This window comes from Pelodiscus sinensis, chromosome 18, assembly GCF_052426305.1.
Source record: "Pelodiscus sinensis isolate ZL-2025 chromosome 18, ASM5242630v1, whole genome shotgun sequence".
Classification (NCBI taxonomy): domain Eukaryota; kingdom Metazoa; phylum Chordata; order Testudines; family Trionychidae; genus Pelodiscus; species Pelodiscus sinensis.
Genome location: NC_143069.1, coordinates 32,160,159 through 32,180,967, shown reverse-complemented (window position 1 = coordinate 32,180,967; position 20,809 = coordinate 32,160,159). Strand labels below are relative to the sequence as shown.

At 54.2% G+C, this 20,809-nt stretch overlaps 1 protein-coding gene across 2 annotated transcripts; it reads left to right on the top strand.

Annotated features, from left to right (window-relative positions):
• Positions 1-6,790: 6,790 nt before the first annotated feature.
• LOC142825615 (galactoside alpha-(1,2)-fucosyltransferase 2-like) lies at positions 6,791-20,548 on the top strand. Of its 2 annotated transcripts, none has more exons than XM_075917595.2 (2): positions 6,791-7,093; positions 19,074-20,548. In XM_075917595.2, exon 2 carries the CDS (start codon positions 19,104-19,106, stop codon positions 20,112-20,114), a length of 1,011 nt encoding a protein of 336 aa, XP_075773710.2. In that variant the 5' UTR covers positions 6,791-7,093; positions 19,074-19,103; the 3' UTR covers positions 20,115-20,548. The 2 variants fall into 2 exon arrangements, with proteins under 2 accessions (XP_075773710.2, XP_075773711.2); XM_075917596.2 differs by lacking the exon at positions 6,791-7,093 and adding an exon at positions 8,931-9,152.
• Positions 20,549-20,809: the final 261 nt, after the last annotated feature.

Sequence of the window (20,809 nt, the reverse complement as noted above, 5' to 3'; positions counted from 1 at the left end):
GTTCCCTAGCCGGGAGAGGCAGGCACAGAACCCATGTCCTAGCCCCTCACTCCCTGATACCTGGAAGAACGGGAGCCAAAGCAAGCCACCTCCCGGAGCAGCCCCCCCTCGCCGCTCGCTGGAAACTCTGCCCTGGTGCGACGTGAAGGTGGCCAGACCCTGCCGTGCCTAAAACAACCACGACGAAGGATTAATGGACCGAACGAGCTATCCGAAAAGGCACCACACAGAAACCTGTCGGGGGCCATTTTAACTTATCCGGGCCCTCACTAATGGATCTCAAAGTCAGGCTGTGTCTACACTGGCACGTTCTTGTGCGAAAACGGCTGCTCTTGTGCAAAAACGTGCGTGAAAACACTGGCCGTGCGGTCTTGAGCAAGTAAACGGACGTTGTACTGTAGAAACTCAGGGCTTCTTGTGCGAGAACTCTGACACTCCCTCTCCGGAAGAAGCCGTCTTGCGCAAGAGCTCTACAAAAGAGGCCAGTGTAGACAGGCAACATGAATTTCTTGCGCCAGAAGCCCCGATGGCTAAAATGGCCATCAGAGCTTCCTTGCGCAAGAGCGCGTCTGTACTGGCATGGCTGCACGTGCGCAAACGCACATGCCAGTGTAGACGCTCTCTTGCGGAAGACTTTTTGCTCAATAACTCTTCTGCAAAAGAGTTCTTGTGCAAGAAGCTGCCAATGTAGACGTAGCCTCACTGTCTGCTACAAAGACCTTTTACATCTGCACTTGAAAGGGAATCCTCTGAATTGTCATTCATGTTAAAATTCGACACTCTCCAAAAAGGAATGAACAAACACTCGAACTATCTTACCCATTACCAAGATAGCTTCCCCAATTATCACCTCTAATACCATTAACTCACAAACACCCCACTCTCCCCACCTCTAATATCATCAATTCACAGACACTTACATTCCTTCCTCCCCACCCCCCCTGCCGCATCCCCCTCCTGTTCTGCAATGTGATTTCTCCTTTTCATGTGTGTTCATTTTTTTTAATTGTATCCTTTGGTATATATGGTTGTGACAATTTTCTTCCACTATGTGACCTGAGGAAGTGGGTCTGGCCCACGAAAGCTCATCACCTAATAAACCATCTTGTTAGTCTTTAAAGTGCTACATTGTCCTGCATTTTGCTTGTATTATAGCAAGCCCAGTTCCAAACCAGTTTGGCAGGGAAGCTACAGAACTTAAGTTCATGCACAAGTGTGACTCCTGCCACAGAAATCTGAACAAAGCGCTTGGGGGGACCGGCTACATGCCTCATCCCAATGACATAAAAACCCAAAGGAAGGGCACTTCAAGTGGGAACGAAGAGCACTTAACAGCTTATCAGCTTCAGTCCCGATCCCACCTACATGTTTTGTTAGTTGCTAAGGTCCTGCTAGACTATTCGTTGGTTTTTTAAGTTTGTCCAGTTACAGATTCACTCGGCTGCCCCTCTGAAATGTCTAAAATAACCTCGTGATCCCCCCTGCATCTCCCTTTTGGGTCAGGATTCCCAGTTTGAGAAACACTGGTCTCCCCTGTGAAATCTGTACGGTACGGGGTAACAGCAAACAACAGGCCAGATTTCATGGTCTGCAATGCATTTTGCATGGCTGTGGATTTGGTAGGGCCCTACTTATATGGATGGGTAAGGACGTGGGTTGAGGATGCTGGTTAGATGGATGGGAGCAGGGGCTGAAGGGAGGGATAGATAGAGGAGGAGAAGGATGTGGGGTGGAGGAATGGATGAGGATGGATGGATGGATGGATGATGATGTTGGGTAAAAGGATGGATGAATGGATGTTGGGTGGAGGGATGGATAGATGGATTGTTGGGTAGGGGGACGGACATGGATGTTTGGATGAATGTTGGGTAGACATAGAGGGATGGTTGGACAGATGGAGGGATGGATGTTGGGTAGAGGGGTGGATGGATGGATGGATGGAGGAGGATGTTGGGTAGAGGGATGGATGGATGGATGGATGGATGGATGTTGGGTAGAGGGATGGATGATGGATGGATGGATGTTGGGTAGAGGGATGGATGGATGGATGGATGGATGGATGGATGAGGATGTTGGGTAGAGGGAATGATGATGGATGGATGGATGGATGGATGGATGACGATGTTGGGTAAAAGGATGGATGTTGGGTGGAGGGATGGATGTGGATGTTTGGATGAATGTTGGGTAGACGTAGAGGGATGGTTGGCTAGATGGATGGATGGATGTTGGGTAGAAGGATGGATGAGGATGGTTGGATGGATGGAGGAGGATGTTGGGTAGAGGAATGGATGTTGGGTAGAGGGATGGTTGGATGGATGGATGGATGTTGGGTAGAGAGATGGATGGATGGATGGATGGATGGATGTTGGGCAGAGGGATGGTTGGATGGATGGATGTTGGGTAAAGGGATGGCTGGATGGATGGTTGGATGGATGTTGGGTAGACGGATGGTTGGATGGGTGGATGGATGTTGGGTAGACGGATGGTTGGATGGGTGGATGGATGTTGGGAAGAGGGATGGATGGATGAGGATGGTTGGATGGATGTTGGGTAGAGGGATGGTTGGATGGGTGGATGGATGTTGGGTAGAGGGATGAATGAGGATGGTGGAGGGGCGGATGGATGGATGGAGGAGGATGTTGGGTAGAGGGAGGCATTACCAGGAGTGTTGTGAGCAAGACATGAGAAATCATTCTTCCGCTCTACTCTGCACTGATTAGGCCTCAACTGGAGTATTGTGTCCAGTTCTGGCACCACATTTCAGGAAAGGTGTGGCGAATGACGGATGGATAGAGGGCTGGGGTGGGGACAGATGGATGGATGGATGGACAGACAGCCTGATTCTCTCACTGGCTAGCACCAGTCAGCTCCCAAAACAGGCTGGGCCGCCAGGGCCTTGAGGTCATCAGTGGCTAGGTTCCACCATGTCCAGACCTTTGTCCAGAGCCCAGTCTGTTAGGTGGGGGTCACACCCGCTCCCCCACCCCCTGGTTAGCCATGCCACACCGAGGGGAAACTGAGGCACCCACTTCCTCACAGATGCTGAGGCCGGCTTTTATTTCAGACGTCGCTGGCCTTGCTCAGGGACTGCCAGGATGGAAACCCGGTGATCCCTCTGTGTCTCCCGCCCGCTGTACCACGCACGCTAATGGGGTAGGCTCAGCCACGCGCCGGGTTGGAGGGGTCTGTGGTTTCCCTCACCCGGCCCTCCTGCTCTTCGGCTCTCGGGCGACCCTTCCCCAGCACGCTGGCCCTGCTCCGTGCAGACGTTCTGGGCGGTGGACACCCCTTTGGGGTTTGTTTTTTTGGCGTTACACAAGGCGACCGGATGACGTTTGGCGCCTTCCTGCCCCAGGGCCACCCCACGCGTCAGCCCCACCCTGTCTCATCTCACTCTTGTCCAGATTGTCCTGACAAATTCCTGCCCACGTTCCTTGCGTTGGCTTCTTTCCCACACCAGGAACGGAGGTGCTGTCTTCGGAAGCACGCACGAACCTGCCACATCAGGTAGCTGCGCTGGCAGGAGATTGGGCTTGTTTTTAGCCTGGGAGATAAACTAGGGAACAGATTCCAGGAGCGCTCGCTGTACCGTAAAAGGCCGACATGACTCGACTTGCTGCCTGCAGGGGTTGTGTGCAGACTTTTCCACGCTGCGGTATCTCGCCGGCCTCTCTCCAGGCCTGTATGTTGCCTTGTGAGAAACCAAAACCTGAAATCCCCAAGCAGGCCTGTTCATCCCAGCCCTTTCGTCTTCCACAAAAAGCTCTGCGCTGGCTTTTCCGAGTGGCCACGGTCACAAAACGGCCACCAGGACTTGGCCGCGAGTTTCAGGGTCTTGCCTGCCGCAGGGATGCGACGATCACCCCGCGATTCGAGCCGAGCGTGAGCCACGGTGCAAGGTGAGGCGAGATTGGCGAGGTGACGGCATTGGAAAAGGTTCCGAAAAGGGCAACAAAAATGAGGAAGGGTTTGGAACGGGTCCCGTATGAAAAGAGATTTAGAAGAGTTGGACTTTTCAGCTTGGAAAAGAGGAGACTCAGGGGGGATAGGACAGAGGTCCATAAAATCACGACTGGTGCGGAAAAAGCGAATAAGGAAAAGTTATTAACTTAGTCCCACAATATAAGAACTAGGGGTCACCAAATGGAATGACTAGACAGTGGGTTTAAAACAAACAAAAGGAAGTTTTTCCTCACTCAGTGCACAATCAACCTGTGGAACTCCTTGCCAGAGGATGCGGTGACGGTTAGGACTTTAACAGGGTTCAAAAAAGGGGCAGATAGATTTATGGAGGTTAGGTCCATCACTGACTGTTAGCCAGGCTGGATAGGAATGGTGACGGGGGAGGGATCCAGTGCGGATTCCCTGTTGTGTTCCCTCCCTCTGGGGCATCTGGGATTGGCCACGGTTGGCAGACAGGCCACTGGGCTGGATGGATGTGGCCGTTCTTATGTTCCCGCTGCCTTGCGTCAGTATCCTGTCCAAACCCAGGCAGCCCGGCCTAGCCAAAATTGCTTGCCTCTGTCCCGAGCAAGGGCCGTCGATTTCCTAGGCGGTTGCAGATTTGATGTTGTGAAGGGCAAGACTAACAGGATTCAAGAGAGAACGAGATACCTCCCAGGCGAATCGGTCCGTCGACGGCCGGGAGCCAGGGGCCAGTGTCCCGAGCTACTGTCTGTCAGAAGCCGGGAGGGGGCGACGGGAGAGGGATCTCCCCATGACTCCCTCTCTGTTCACCCCCGCTGGAGCGTCTGGCTCTGGCCGCTGCCGGCAGGTCCCAGGGCGAGCTGGGCCTTTGGTCTGACGCCGTCAGGCCGCTTGTAAGTTCTTGTGGGTGGCTGCTGATAACCCCATTGCTAGCTGATCGCACGCCACATGCCCTGCAAGGAAGCAGTGGACTGGTTAGTTACTTATAATTTAGTTAGAAATAGTTTTACCCTGCCTGACTAGTTGAAACATTCAAGGTGCCTTTGTGTCTGAAATATGGATTAGCTTCCTAGCTTTAGGCATCTTTCTTTTAACATTTGAGATTTTTATCTTAAGAAGTTTATTCCTTCTCTGCAATTGCACCAGCTTCTTGAGAGAAGTGTTTTCATTGAGGAACTTGGAGACAGAAAGGAGTCGTTAAAAATGGAACAGTCATTTACAAATCTAATGTGTTGGATCTAACTGGCATTGTTTAAAACACTCTGGCTACGTCTCGACTGGCACGATTTTCCGCAAATGCTTTTAACGGAAAAGTTTTCCGTTAAAAACAGTTGCGGAAAAGCGCGTCTAGATTGGCACGGACGCTTTTCTGCAAAAGCACTTTTTGTGGAAAAGAGTCCGTGCCAATCTAGACGCGCTTTTGCGCAAAAAAGCCCCGATCGCCATTTTCGCCATCGGGGCTTTTTTGCGCAAAACAAATCTGAGCTGTCTACACTGGCCCTTTTGCACAAAAGGACTTTTGCCCGAACGGGAGCAGCATAGCATTTCCGCAAGAAGCACTGATTTCTTACATGAGATGGTCCGTGTTCTTGCGGAAATTCAAGCGGCCAGTGTAGACAGCTGGCATGCGGAAAAACTTGCCAGTCTAGACACAGCCTATATATATATAAAAGTAAAATACAAGACCCCAAGCGGGTGCATGACACCGGCTAAGACGGGTAATTTCTGATTTGCTCAGGATGATAATCATATTTATATGCCTGGATCACCTTTTCCGTCTACGTTATAAAGGCGTATGGTGCAGCTCGGGGACAAGCAAAATGCAGGCCAAATCCGGCAGCAACCGGTTCCTCCGGCCGGCTTCCTCCTGCCCCACCCCGCACGTGGCTCAGAGCATCTGGCTGCGGGGGCCGCTGGGTCTCTGAGCGCCACCGTGAGCCGGGGAGAAGGCGTCATGTGTTGCCCCCCGCCTCCCCCAGCACAATCTCGCAGCTCCCATTGGCCAGAAAGTGGCCAATGGGAGCTGTCAGTGTGCAGGGCCGGCAGCATGTGAAGCTTCCCCCCACCGTGGCTCAGAACAGCACATGGGCCCCGCAGCCAGGGCGGGGGTAGGCGGGGGGACCAGCTGGGCTGCTGGCCAGGAGTTGGCCCTATCAGCCTGAGCCTGCACCTGGCCTGCCAGCCCTTCCTCCTCCCCAACCCTTCCGGGAACAAGTAAATAACTTTTCCCTGATTGCCTTCTCCACACCCACCCTGATTTTCAGCCGTGTCCCTTCTTCGTCTCCTCTTTCCCACGCTGAAAAGGCCCCGTCTTTTCAACCTCCCCTCCCACGGCAGCCGCTCCAAACCCCTCCTGGGTGTGCCGCCCTTTTTGGCGCTTTTCCTCAGGCCTAGGCGTCTTTTTGGGAGAGGAGGCGACCACCCGGGCAGGCAGCAGTCGGGGGCGAGGGGGTGCGGTGTCCCGCGGAGCGATACGGCAGCAGGGTCATGCTCTCCGTCTTGTGCTCGGGCCCTTTCCGTCCCCTCGGCTTTTTTCAGGCCCGGGCAGCGGGAGGTTTTCGGCGATCGTGCCGCAAAGACTCTGAACATTTTCGGCGGGGGATGCAAAACAGCCCGGGGCTCTCCCCCCCCGCCCCATGGCGATGGTGACTGCCCCATAGGTTGGGGGGGCATTCCCCAAAACATAGCACGAGGGCTTCCCGGGGAGGGGGGGGTGGCTTGTAACCAGTTTAGCAGCTTGCGCCGCTGTGCCAGGTGGCTGGGGGGGTGTTTGGAGGAGGAGGGTGGAGGCGCTGTAATGAACACCATTAGCCCTTCCCGCCCCCTCCTTTCATCCCTGTGGCTTTATAAATGGGTGGAGAACCAGCCCCACCTCCAAACTTCTCTCCCAGGGTGTGCGGTCGCACCTGCCGCTGCCCACGGCCCCCCTTCTTGCCAACCGGCTCCCGAACGCCGCCAGCACCGGGCTGGGTTCCCGCCGGCCGGGGGCTTGTGTCCGTGCGTCTGAGCGCCCCTCGCCAGGCATCGCAGGCGGCAGAGGATAAAAGCCGGGATGCCTGACGTCCACAGGGGCCTGACACACCCCTCTCCCTGCCGGGGTGCCAGCTAGATGGACATTTGGAAGCGTCGCGAGTAATTACCCATTGGAGCAGCTGCCTGGCTCGGGGTGAGCTCTCGGTCCCCGGCTATTTCCAAAGCTGGGGAATGCTTTTCCCTAGAATTGGGAGTTGGGGGGCCTGTGGGGGAGGGGTTACCAAAGGGGGAGGGCCCCTTCCAGCTGGGAAATCGAGGGAGCCCGGTCCCCATGGGTGACGTCCGGGGAGTCAGAGGGAAGCAGCTTGTCGCAAGAACGAGCCAAAGGTGGCGGCGGCTTTGCTTGGCGCGGTGACATTTCGGGGTGTATCTCAGAGGCAAAGAAAACCCTTCCCTCCCCCCGCCTGTATTCGGAAAACCGGGATTCCCCCCCTCCCGGGCTGGGCGGGAGGAGCCTTTTGAGGCGGGAGGGATGGGTTCGGCCTTGCAGCGAACAGGGCATGGATATTTTTTATGCTGCCGCGGCGTGCCTCAGTTTCCCCTTCCAGGGTTGGGCGGGGGAAGGACGGTTGCTCCCTGGCCAGGCTCAGGGAGACAGCGGGGGAGTGTGTGGAAGTCGTCTCTCTGTGAGGGAGACTGAGCCGGCTCCGGAGAAAGACACGGGGGGCGGGGGTGGGGGTTCCTGGGCAGTCAGGGACTTAGGGATGGTGCTTTTACCTTCATGGCTCCGGGCCATCGGAAGCCTGAATCCACCCATCTAGCCACCCTCCCTCCCCCTGGCGATGAAGAAACCCTGCACTGACTGGGCACATGACCCCCCCCCCCCCGGGGTGGGGGCTCTGTGCCTAACAGGCCAAGCCGGGGGACCCAGAAGCCGGGGGGAGGGGAGCCGGCCCTGCCAGGTGTGACCCCACCTGCCTGCCAGGGGTCAGGCTCCCCACACGCCCCGTCCTGGCTGAGCCTCCCAGCTCCGGGATCTCGCGCGTCCTGCTCCGTTGGGGGGGACAGCGGCCAGGGCTGGGGTGCGCCAAAGGGGTTGGGGGGGCCGGGGCCGCCGGGAGGGCCGCGCCCAGGGGGAGGGGTGGGGAGACCTCACAGGGCGCCAGCTCCTTCCCACGCCACGGCACCTGCGTACTTCCTCCTCTTTTGTCTTGTTCAAACGCTCCAGCCGGCCGGCCCCGGGGCGGGGTGCGCGGCTCCGCCTGCCCTCCCCGCTGCCGCCCAGCGTGTGGCTCGCCTCACCAGGTGTGTGTGGGGGTGAATTGGAGGGGCAGGTTGTGACTGAGCAGGAAATTGAGGAGCCGGGATGCTGGTGTTCTTCCCTGGGCTCTGGGAGGGGAGCAGGGCCTAGTGGTTAGAGCAGAGAGGCGTTGGGAGCCAGAACTCCTGGGTTCTAGGCCCCGCTTGGGGTGGGGAGCCCAGTGGTTAGAGAGGTGGGGAGCCTGGGTTCTAGGCTGAGCTCTGGGAGGGGACTAGGGCCTAGTGGTTAGAGCAAAGGGGGGTTGGAAGCCAGGACTCCTGGGCTCTGTCCCCCGCCATGGGGTACTGTCAGTGTCTGCCCCACCCCGTTGAGAAAATGGGTCATTAATCCCTCAGTCTTGATGCGCAATTGCCTGTTACCCAGCCCAGGGCACCCCCTTTATTATGTAACAGTCTGAATTCAGGGGCATTGGCAGATCGGGGGGGGGGGGGGCAGGGAGGGGCTGTGGGTGGAGAGCGAGCGGCAAAGTTCAGTACCTGACTTGCTTCCTGTGGGCGGGCGCCAGGCCCTTGGGTGCTTGGAGACTCAGGGCATGGAGAGCCGGCCCGGGCTCGCTTCTTAACTCCTTGGCTGCCTGGTGTATCAGGGCCTAGCAGGCCTGGGCTCGTGTGGGGGGGGGGGGCTGGTTTCCAGGAGTCCTGGTTCTCAGGCCTGCCCTCGCCTGCTCTAACCATTAGACCCCACTCCCCTCCTAGAGCTGGGGAGAGAGCCCAGGTGTGCTGGCTGCCCTGCTCCATGCGGCCGGCCCCGGGCCACGTGTGGGGAGAGGCAGGCAGCGCCGGGCGGGGGCAGGGGCTGGATTAATGTTTAAGCGCGGAGAAAAGCGCAGCAGGAAATACTCCCTTGGCCCAGCATGCGGGAGCTGGAGCCGCCGGGGAACCTGACCGGGAGCCGCAGCGCCAGGGCCTGGCCCGGAAACCCCCTCGCCAAGGTAAGAAGGGGGGAGATTCTCTACCCAGCTGTGCCCAGGCCTCCCCATGCTGCAAGGTACCCGCCCCTCGCCCGGCCCTGTCACCAGCAGCCTGCCAGCCGCCCCGCCCCTCCAGCCGCCCCGCCCCTCCATCCGTCCGTCCATCCCCCCGGCCACCTAGCCAGCCGCCCCGCCCCTCCATCCGGCCACCTAGCCAGCCGCCCGCCCCTCCATCCGTCTGTCCGTCCCTCCGGCCACCTAGCCAGCCACCCCGCCCCTCCATCCGGCCACCTAGCCAGCTGCCCCGCCCCTCCATCCGTCCGTCCATCCCCCCGGCCACCTAGCCAGCCGCCCCGCCCCGCCCCTCCATCCGTCCGTCCGTCCCTCCGACCACATAGCCAGCCGCCCGCTCCTCCATCCGTCCCTCCAGCCCGTCCGTCCCTCCAGCCACCTAGCCAGCCACCCCGCCCCTCCATCCGTCCGTCCATCCCCCTGGCCACCTAGCCAGCCACCCCGCCCCTCCATCCATTCGTCCATCCCTCCGGCCACCTAGCCAGCCACCCCGCCCCTCCATCCGTCCGTCCATCCTCCTGGCCACCTAGCCAGCCACCCCGCCCCTCCATCCGTCCATCCGTCCGTCCATCCTCCTGGCCACCTAGCCAGCCACCCCGCCCCTCCATCCATTCGTCCATCCCTCCGGCCACCTAGCCAGCCACCCCGCCCCTCCATCCGTCCGTCCATCCCCCTGGCCACCTAGCCAGCCGCCCCGCCCCTCCATCCGTCCCTCCGGCCACCTAGCCAGCCGCCCCGCCATCCATCCCTCCGACCACCTAGCCAGCCACCCCGCCCCTCCATCCGTCCGTCCGTCCCTCCGGCCACCTAGCCAGCCACCCCGCCCCTCCATCCGTCCGCCCATCCCCCCGGCCACCTAGCCAGCCACCCCGCCCCTCCATCCGTTCGTCCATCCCTCCGGCCACCTAGCCAGCCACCCCGCCCCTCCATCCGTCCGTCCATCCCCCTGGCCACCTAGCCAGCCACCCCGCCCCTCCATCCGTCCGTCCATCCCCCTGGCCACCTAGCCAGCCGCCCCGCCCCTCCATCCGTCCTTCCGGCCACCTAGCCAGCCATCCCACCCCTCCATCCGTCCCTCCGGCCACCTAGCCAGCCACCCTGCTCCTCCATCCGTCCGTCCATCCCCCCGGCCACCTAGCCAGCCGCCCCGCCCCTCCATCCGTCCGTCCATCCCCCCGGCCACCTAGCCAGCCGCCCCGCCCCTCCATCCGTCCGTCCATCCCCCCGGCCACCTAGCCAGCCACCCCGCCCCTCCATCCATCCGTCCATCCGCCTGGCCACCTAGCCAGCCACCCTGCCCCTCCATCCGTCCATCCATCCCCCCGGCCACCTAGCCAGCTGCCCCGCCCCTCCATCCGTCCCTCCGGCCACCTAGCCAGCCACCCCGCCCCTCCATCCGTCCGTCCATCCCCCCGGCCACCTAGCCAGCCACCCTGCCCCTTCATCCGTTCATCCGTCCGTCCATCCACCCTCTTTTTCCTAGAGCAAGAAATTTAATTCTCCTCCCTTCTTTCTAATGCCGGTGCTCTACGACTGGGGGAGCGAGAAAGCTACTTCTCCTCCTCTCTTTACTGAGCCTGCTACCACCGGGGGTGTGCACACCGTAATGATCGATCACTTCTTAATACTTTTCGAAGTTATGATCACTTTCCCATACTTCTCAACACCTTTCCATTACTCAATAAAGGCTCGTGGTACCTTCCCCCTTTCGCAATTCTCCACCAAAATATTGTGCTTAAAAGAAGCACCCGGGATCTTTTTCAGGGGGATAAGGCAACATGCCACATGTATTGAACATCCATAGATCAATCAAGCGTGCGCGCACGCACACACACACACACACACAAGCACACTCCATCTTCTTGTTACCAAAAGTTGCTCCCCCTAACTGCACTGGCCAGGTGAGTTAGATGGGGAAGGGGTGGAGCTGGGCTTCTGCGGATCCGGCTGGATGCTCCCATGTTGACAAGATGAAAACCCGGGGTCCCTCTGCAAGATGCCTCCTATTTATCCCTCTCATGCAGCCAATTAGTCATCACCTCGGCTTTCTTAATGCTGCTTCAAAGAGAGTTCTTCCAAGGGCAGGCACTTGCTGCTTGACTCCCAAGGCCTCTGTATGTCCAGTCTTCTTCATGAGCTCACTTTGCAGGTATTGTCTTGAATCTGGCTCCCAGACCTTCTCCACCCTTGCAACTGCTGCTGGAGGTGCTCCCCTTTCATTCTCCATTCACGCCTCATTATTTCAACAGGACAATCAAGGAAAGGGGAAGAGCTCAAAAGACATTTTTTCTTACAAGATCTATATATCTTAATACCAAGTTACAGGAGAAATGTTACAGAGATTCTATAAGAACACTTAAGAAAGATAGATCTTAATACAAAGTTATATGAGAGTGATAATATTACAGGGATTTCTCCACATTGTCCCGCTTTTGACCCCTCAAGAACAATTCTTGAGTGGGTCACACTTTATTTAACTAATTAATGGCAATATACTGAGAAGCAATTTGTGCTTGTGGTTGTAATTCAACAAATATTCTCTTTATCTAACAACACTTTTAATAAACAATATTTTGCAATAAGATGGAAGTCCAAGTGACCGACCCTTATTTGTCCTTCAAGTTTTTTTATCAATAGATAAACCTTGTGTTTAATTTAACCTTGTGCTTTATGTTTATTATGGGGTTGCAAGGGTCTTACACTTCCAATTGTATGCAACATCCAGGTGCATTCAGCTGGCCTTACAGGCTGAAAGTTGATGTAAACATTCCAATGAACACTGATTTTTTTTGACCAATGTTTTCACATATCTATCCTTTTTGTTTAGTCATGTATAAGTTTTTCTTTTAAATGAACCTTTACCACTTTTTCCAAATACCAAGATTCAAATTCCTTGGCCTCTACCCTTTTGAGATACTGGTTTCTGTAAATATAGTCAAAATGCATAATGCTTATTAAAACTTTCCTGCCTAATCATTTTAACACAGTATACTAGCTACATACTTGTACCCTTTTGGGAGTGGCACATTATTATTTACATACTTTTTCTTTTACAAATATGCTTTCATTCCTCTCTTTGCTTACAATTACTCCTATAGTTACATATTTTTGTTTTGTAGGCAAAACAGGTTTCACTGGTTTCTACCCTTCTTTTGGGCGAATCACCCCATTGTATAATCATCACATTCAGGAATTGTGCTTCAGTTTTCTTCTTTTACAGCAGACTAGGCTAGCAAGTTTCTGCTGTGTTAAGTTTACGCATAGGGTGCCAAAAACTTTTGCGCAAAAACTTGCCAGCTGTTTACACTGGCTGCTTGAATTTGTGCAAGAGCACTGACTTTGTAATGTACAAAATCAGTGCTTATTGCGCAAATACTTTCACGCTCCCACTCGGGAAAAAGCCCTCTTGCGCCAGAATACTTGTGCAAGAGGGCCAGTGTAGACAGGGAAGAACTGTTTTGCGCAAAAAAGCCCCGATGGCTAAAATGGCGATTGGGGCTTTCTTGCGCAAAATCGCATCTAGACTGGCCACGGGTGCTTTTGTGCAAAAGCACTTTTGGCACAAAAGCATCCGTGTCAATCTAGACGTGCTTTTGCAGAAATACTTTTAACGGAAAAACATTTCCATTAAAAGTATTTCCGCAAAATCATGCCAGTCTAGATGCAGCCATAGAGAATAGCCAAGAAGCATTATTACTGTAATTCCGGAGGATTTTCAGTGCGAGTTGAGTTTCCAATGACCATTTTTCTAAAAGCATTCCCTTAGACTACTTATCTTTGAGATCAGTTTGTTAATAGCATCTTTAAATCTTTGCTTATACAGACCCCCTTTTTGTATCTGTTTTCACATTTAGCATTGTGCAAACAGAAATCCTTTTTCTTGCTTGTTTTTAGATCTTGAGATTTTTAGATTCTCAGTTTTAGGTTTGACTCCTTTTCCCCACCTTTCTTTCTGGAGGGCTACATTTTGAACTTTCTGATCTCAGGTAGTTTGCTGATCAAACTTAGCTATTACCTGCAAAGCTTCTTTGTGCTGCCAGCTAGGGCATCTGTGCACCACAGAACACTTTCTGGCTTGCTTTTAGATTCAAAGCTGTATGTAGCTTTGTCTTAAAAAGGGACACAATCACTTTTGCCAGAGATTTAGAGTTTTGAGTTTTGACTTTTAAGTCCTGCTCTCTCACACAGCAACCTGAAAAGGAAAGTACAACCTGTTGCGGCTCCTGGAGCCATCCCAGGATTTTGATTTGTTTGCAGCTTTTACCCCTTCTACAATATACATGGCGGCTGTGTCTAGACTGGCAAGTTTTTCCGCAAAATCATCTGCTTTTGCGGAAAAACTTGCCAGCTGTCTACACTGGCTGCTTGAATTTCCGGAAAAGCACTGACAATCTCATGTAAGATCGTCAGTGCTTTTCCGGAAATACTATGCTGCTCCCGTTCGGGCAAAAGTTGTTTTCCGAAAGACTTTTGCGCAAAAGGGCCAGTGTAGACAGCTCAGATTTGTTTTCCACAAAAAAGCCCCGATCGCGAAAATGGCGACGGGGGCTTTTTTGTAGAAAAGCGCGTCTAGATTGGCCACGGACGCTTTCCCGCAAAAAATGCTTTTGCGGAAAAGCGTCCGTACCAATCTAGACGCTCTGTTCCTAAAATGCTTTTAACGGAAAACTTTTCCGTTAAAAGCATTTCCAGAAAATCATGGAAGTCTAGACGTAGCTGGCATGTCACAGGAAAATGTGCATCCTTTGTTTACTTAGCCATATTAAACTTTGCATAGGGTGTAACTGTTTTGTTTATGCTCACCGAGTTTTTCTGTACTTTCGTTGAACAACTTGGACTGAAATGGTTTTACTGAAAATAAACCAAACCAATTTGTTTTAAGCTTACAAAACAGTTCACTAACCTACAAAACAGGATTACTGGATCTTGAAAAACCTCACTTATTTACACTATATATATATTTACACACAGATACACATACATTCCCTCTCAACCTTTCTTACACTATTTCTACATAGCTGTACAACGATTACTACCTTTTATTCATTGGGGTAGTTAAGTTCCAATAGAAACCCCCTTAAAGTTCTTTTATCAGTATCTATAATCAAATGTATGGATTTGAGTCAAATTTGCCTGGATTATTTACAGACATTGTTTTGGAAAAGGGCCCGTTTTTCCTTCAGAACAGCTGCAAAGAAACCACAATTTTTTCCTATACCATTTTAGCATTTTCACAACTGCTCAACTCCTTCCGTTCTCTGTGGAGTTAACTTCTCGGTGGTTTTCTTTTTCTTAAAACACTTTCTTATATCTGAAAATGAAAACTGGCCTTGTTTCAGATATTACTCTTGCAAGTATTGTTTTGAGGATTTAGATTTCCAGTGCCTGTACTTACTGCTTTTTCTCAGTTCTACCGCAAGGCCTTCAATCTATCTTTTACCTGCCTACTTGTCTAGGCCTGATCCTGTTTTTCTTGCTAAATGGAAAGTGGCTCCTTTTCACAGACTCAGGCTTTGTCCCATTACCAGTTTAGCAAGGAGGGTGGCCTTGTTCACTAAGCCCCCTACCTCCTGGTCCTTTTTCTTAAGCATATTCCTGAAAAATCAGAGAGTTGCTTTAACTCTCGGTACCCAACTTTAAGGGAATCTAGCTGTGTCTGGGTACTGAGGGACATGCATTTCTACCTCTCCACTTCTGCAGCAGAGGCTTCTACATTTTGCAGTTTCATATTTGCGTTCTTATATTCAGTCAATTTGAGGAACATCACATTACAGGTTTTCCATAGAAGCCAAACTGCAGCTGCTTCCTTTTTCATTGGAATTGAGGGTTTATATATCCATAAGTAGTTAGCCAATTTGTCTTCTAGGTCTGAAAGGGTACGGACATCAGCTAACACTTGACCAGACCAAGGGCTATGTCTGAATTTTTGCAAGATTTGTTCAAGATTTGCCAATTTTTTAGTCTCCTCTCTGGGAGCCTTCTTAAAAGACTGCTTGGCTACGTCTACACTGGCATGATTTTCCGAAAATGCTTTTAACGGAAAAGTTTTCTGTTAAAAGCATTTTCGGAAAAGCACGTCTAGATTGGCAGGATGCTTTTCCGCAAAAGCACCTTTTGCAGAAAAACGTCCGTGGCCAATCTAGACGCGGTTTTCCGCAAAAAAGCCCCGATCGCCATTTTCGCGATCGGGGCTTTTTTGCAGACAACAGTACTGTGCTGTCTACACTGGCACATTTGCGCAAAAGTCTTTTGGAAGCGGGAGCAGCATAGTATTTCCACAAAAGCACTGACAATCTTACATGAGATCGTCAGTGTTCTTGCAGAAATTCAAGCGGCCAGTGTAGACAGCTGGCAAGTTTTTCCGCAAAAGCAGATGATTTTGCGGAAAAACTTGCCAGTCTAGACACAGCCCTTATGTTTAAACATTTTCTGGTATACCCAACCTCCTATTGGGACTAGAATAGCAATGCTTATCCTTTTTACTCTTATTTACCAACACCTCTTTTTCCTGGAGCAAGAAATTTAATTCTCCTCCCTTCTTTCTAATGCCGGTGCTCTACAACCGGGGGAGCGAGAAAGCTACTTCTCCTCCTCTCTTTACTGAGCCTACTACCACCGGGGGGCCGTGTCCAGACTCAGGGGTTTTTTCGGGAAAAGTAGCCTTTTCCCGAAAAAACTTCCCCTGCGTCCAGACTCAAGCCGCGTTCTTTCGAAATTATTTCGAAAGAACGCGGCTTTTCTTTCGATGGCGGTAAACCTCAATTTACGAGGAAGAACGCCTTCTTTCGAAAGTTCCTCTTTCGAAAGAAGGCGTTCTTCAACGTAAAGAGGCCATCTTCGAAAGAGAGCATCCAGACTCGCTGGGTGCTCTCTTTCGAAAAAGCGGATTTCTCTTTCGAAAGATCCGCCTGCAGTCTAGACGCGATCTTTTGAAAGAGGCACTTTCGAAAGATGATTTCGAAACAGCCTCTTTCGAAAGAAGCCTGCAGTCTAGACATAGCCGGGGTGTGCACACCGTAATGATCGATCACTTTTCGAGGTTATGATCACTTTTCCATACATCTCAACACCTTTCCATTACTCAATAAATGCTTGTGGTACTTTCCCCCTTTCGCAATTCTCCACCAAAATATTGTGCTTAATAGAATCTTTTTCAGGGGGATAAGGCAACACGCCACATGTATTGAACATTCATAGATCAATCAAGCGTGCACGCACACACACACACACACACACACACACACACACACAAGCACACTCCATCTTCTTGTTACCAAAAGTTGCTCCCCCTAACTGCACTGGCCAGGTGAGTTAGATGGGGGAGGGGTGGAGCTGGGCTTCTGCCGACCCGGATCGATGCTCCCATGTTGACAAGGTGAAAACCCGGGAGTCCCTCTGCAAGATGCCTCCTATTTATCCCTCTCATGCAGCCAATTAGTCATCACCTCGGCTTTGTTAATGCTGCTTCAAGGAGAGTTCTTCCAAGGGCAGGCACTTGCTGCTTGACTCCCAAGGCGTCTGTCTGTCCAGTCTCTTCATGAGCTCACTTTGCAGGTATTTTTTTTAATTGTACCCTTTGATATATATGGTTGTGACAATTTTCTTCCACTATTTGATCTGAGGAAGTGGGTCTGGCCCACGAAAGCTCATCACCTAATAAACCATCTTGTTAGTCTTTAAAGTGCTACATAGTCCTGGTTTTTGTTTCAGCTGCACCAGACTAACACGGCTACATTTCTATCACTATTTGACAGGGATTGTCTTGGGTCTGGCTCCCAGACCTTCTCCACCCTTGCAGCTGCTCCCCTTTCATTCTCCTCATTCATTTCAACAGGACCATCAAGGAAAGGGGAGAGCTCAAAAGACATTTTCTCTTACCAGATCTATCTATCTTAATACCAAGTTACAGGAGAAATGTTACAGAGATTCTATGAGAACACTTAACAAGGATAGATCTTAATACAAAGTTATGGGAGAGTGATACTATTACAGGGGTTTCTCCACACGTATCTGTTGACAAAACTTGTGTCGACAAAAGCCTGTAGTCTAGACATAGCCAACGTGGCCAGCCACCCAACCGTTCCTGCAAAGGCTGGGGGCAGTTAGGAGCTGGAGGGGCAATCCGCAGGCGGGATGGGGGTGGGGATGGTTGGGTGGGTGGGTGGGTGAGAGAGGCCATTGAGGCTGCGGAGGGAAGGCCATCGACTGAGAAACGTCTGACAGAATGGCTCAGGGCTGCATTAGCCACACGAGCCCGGCTGCCTCTGTTGTGTCAGGCAGGCTGGGGTTTGAGCAGATGAGCCGGGGCAGTTGGCAGGACTAGGGTGTGTCGTAGTGGGGGGAGGCAGGTAGACAATGGCCCAGCCACCTGACACCTCGGCTAGGCGGAGGCTACTCAGGGACCAGTTGCTGGGAGCTGAGTCAGTCTTGGCTGGGGGAAGCATGACGAGAGCAGACTAAGTCCAGGACAGGGGGGACCCCTTCCCCCCAGGAGAACTAAGGCTCTGCCCTGGCGCCAATGTCAGCGTCCAGCCGGCGCTGTGTCTCTGAGGAGCAATGGCCGGCGGAGTCGCCGCTGGCTGCGGAGGGGGGGCAGGGTCGGGGGCGCCCGCTGCGCGTCACACATGGCGAGAGATGGATGCGCTGGGAACAATCCAGCTGGGAGAGCTGGGGGTTGTGTCTGGAGCCAGGCCCGGCCAGCTCATGTCCGGGGGGCTGCGTGACGGTGCTCTCACTGTGGCGTCGTCACTATCTGGCTCCCTTCCCTCTCCCCCGTCCGACCGTCTGTCCGTCCATCCAGCCATCCACGCACTGGCCGTTTGTATCCGTCCATCCACCCACCAGCCACACATGCGTCCATCCACTGCTTGTCCGTCCGTCCATCCATCTACCCACCCGCCCGCCCGTCCATCCACACCCCATCCGTTCATCCGTCCATCCACCCACCCATCCATCCACACCCTGTCCGTCCCTCCATCCCCTGTCAGTCTGTCCTTCCACCCACCCATCCATCAATCCATTCATCCTTCCATTCATCCATCCATCCACCTACCAAACCACCCACCCACCCATCCACACCCTGTCCATCCATCCATCCCTCACCCATCCCCTGTCAGTCTGTCCTTCCACCCACCCACCCATCCATCCATCCTTCCATTCATCCATCCATCCACCTACCAAACCACCCACCCACCCATCCACACCCTGTCCATCCATCCATCCCTCACCCATCCCCTGTCTGTCTGTCCTTCCACCCATCCATCAATCCATCTACACCCCATCTGTCCATCCACCCACCAATCCTTGCACCCATCCATCCGTGTATCCACACCCCATCCATCCATCCATCCATCCATCCACCTACCAACTCACCTGCCTATCCTTCCATGTATTCAAACCCTGTCTATTCATCCATCCATCCACCCACCCATCCTTCCACCACCAGCCATCCCTCTCCCTCCCAACCCACCCACCCACTCATCCATCCACCCACCCACCCATCCTTCCACCACCAGCCATCCCTCTCCCTCCCAACCCACCCACCCACTCATCCATCCATCCACCCACCCACCCTTCCACCACCAGCCATCCCTCTCCCTCCCAACCCACCCACCCACACATCCATCCATCCATCCATCCACATTCCATCTGTCCATCTGTCCACTCATCCATCCATCCCCCATCTGTTCTCCCACCCATCCACTCTGTGTCCATCCATCCGTCCATCCATCCATCCACCAACCCACCCACCCACCCCGCCCCTACCTCCACAGGTTCTAACCAGGTTCTCACTGGTCACTAAGCTTGTGATGCAAGTAACAATTAGACCCAATGGGGAAATTCTGAATTTCTTGCTCCCTCTTCCCACAGGCCCCCTCCCATCTGCTGCAGCTCGGAGTCATGAACCTGCTCAACACCTGGGTCTCTTCTCGACCAGGCCTCTTGATCACCCTTTGCCTGCTGATTTCCCTGAGCATCTCCACCATATGCCTGCTCAGCCAGTGCCCCAGCATGTGGTGCAGGAACACCTTACAACATGCCTCTGCCAGAGATACGGGCATGTGGACCGTGAACTCCATCGGGCGCCTGGGGAACCAGATGGGGGAATACGCCACCCTCTACGCCCTGGCCAAGATGAACGGGCGCCAGGCCTACATCCCGCCGGAGATGCACCAGCAGCTGGCCCCGCTCTTCCGCATCACCCTGCCCGTGCTCTCCAGATACCAGGTCTGGACCACCCTCTGGAGGGATTACAGGCTTCACGACTGGATGTCGGAGGAGTACAGGCACATCGAGGGGAAATACGTCCGGCTCATGGGCTACCCCTGTTCCTGGACCTTCTACCACCACCTCCGGCAGGAGATCCTCCAGGAATTCTCCTTCCACGACCACATCAGGGAGGAGGCCAACCGGTACCTGGCCGGGCTGCGTGGGCAGCGCCGGAACGTGACCTACGTGGGCATCCATGTCCGGAGGGGGGACTACGTCTGGGTGATGCACCAGGTCTGGAAAGGGGTGGTGGCGGACAAGGCCTACCTGGACAAGGCCATGGGCTACTTCCGGGCCAAGTACCAGGAGCCGGTCTTCGTGGTGACCAGCAACGGGATGGACTGGTGCCGGGAGAACATTGACGCCTCGCGGGGGGACGTGTATTTCTCGGGGGACGGGAAGGAGTCGTCGCCGGGGAGGGATTTCGCTCTCTTGGCCCATTGCAACCACACGATCATGACCATCGGGACCTTCGGCATCTGGGCCGCCTACCTGGCCGGGGGGGAGACCATCTACTTGGCCAACTACACCCTCCCCGATTCCCCCTTCCTCCAGCTCTTCCAACCGTGGGCCGCCTTCCTGCCCGAGTGGATCGGGATTGAGGCCGACCTCTCCCCGCTGCGGGGCGGGACGTCTGGCTAACGGAGCTCGGCCACGGGCTGCCAACGGGATCCACCCGCCGTGGGTTGGCTGGTCAGCTCAGGACTGGTCACCTGGGAACCCTCCAGCCAGTGGCCTACATTGGTGCTACTGACCCAAGTTATGTCCAACGCAATAGAACTGTGCACGTGGTATTGGCCGTACGTCCCCTTCCCCTACGGTTTGTGACTGGAATAGGGGGTATGGAAGCCAGGACTCCTGGGGTGTAGCTTGGCTCTGGGAGGGGAGTGTGGTCTAGTGGTTAGAGTGGGGCGGGCTGGGAGCCAGGACTGCTGGGTTCTTTCCCCAGTTCCTCTGCTGAGCGCAAGAGACGGGGGATGTTGGCCTGGGGCGGTGGAGCTGGGCCAGCCCCATGACCCTGGGGAGTTTTGCAAATGCAGCTTTGTTACAAGAGACAAGTAAAACCGTTCAATGTTGACCTGCCCCAGCTCACGAGCCCTCAGGAAAGCCAAGGCCCCTGACTGCCCCCCGCCTCCAGTGCCAGGCTCCCCCTCCCCCGCCTCCAGTGCCAGCCCCCCCTCACTCCTCCCACCCAGTGCCAGGACACACAGACCGGAGGCCGGGGGCTTCTGGAATCTCACACATGCTGTGGGCTGGACGGATGGAGCGACGCTTCCGGGTGTTCTGCGGGCCGGGGGCCGGTCTAACAGCTGGGGGACACGGGGGTTGGATGTGGG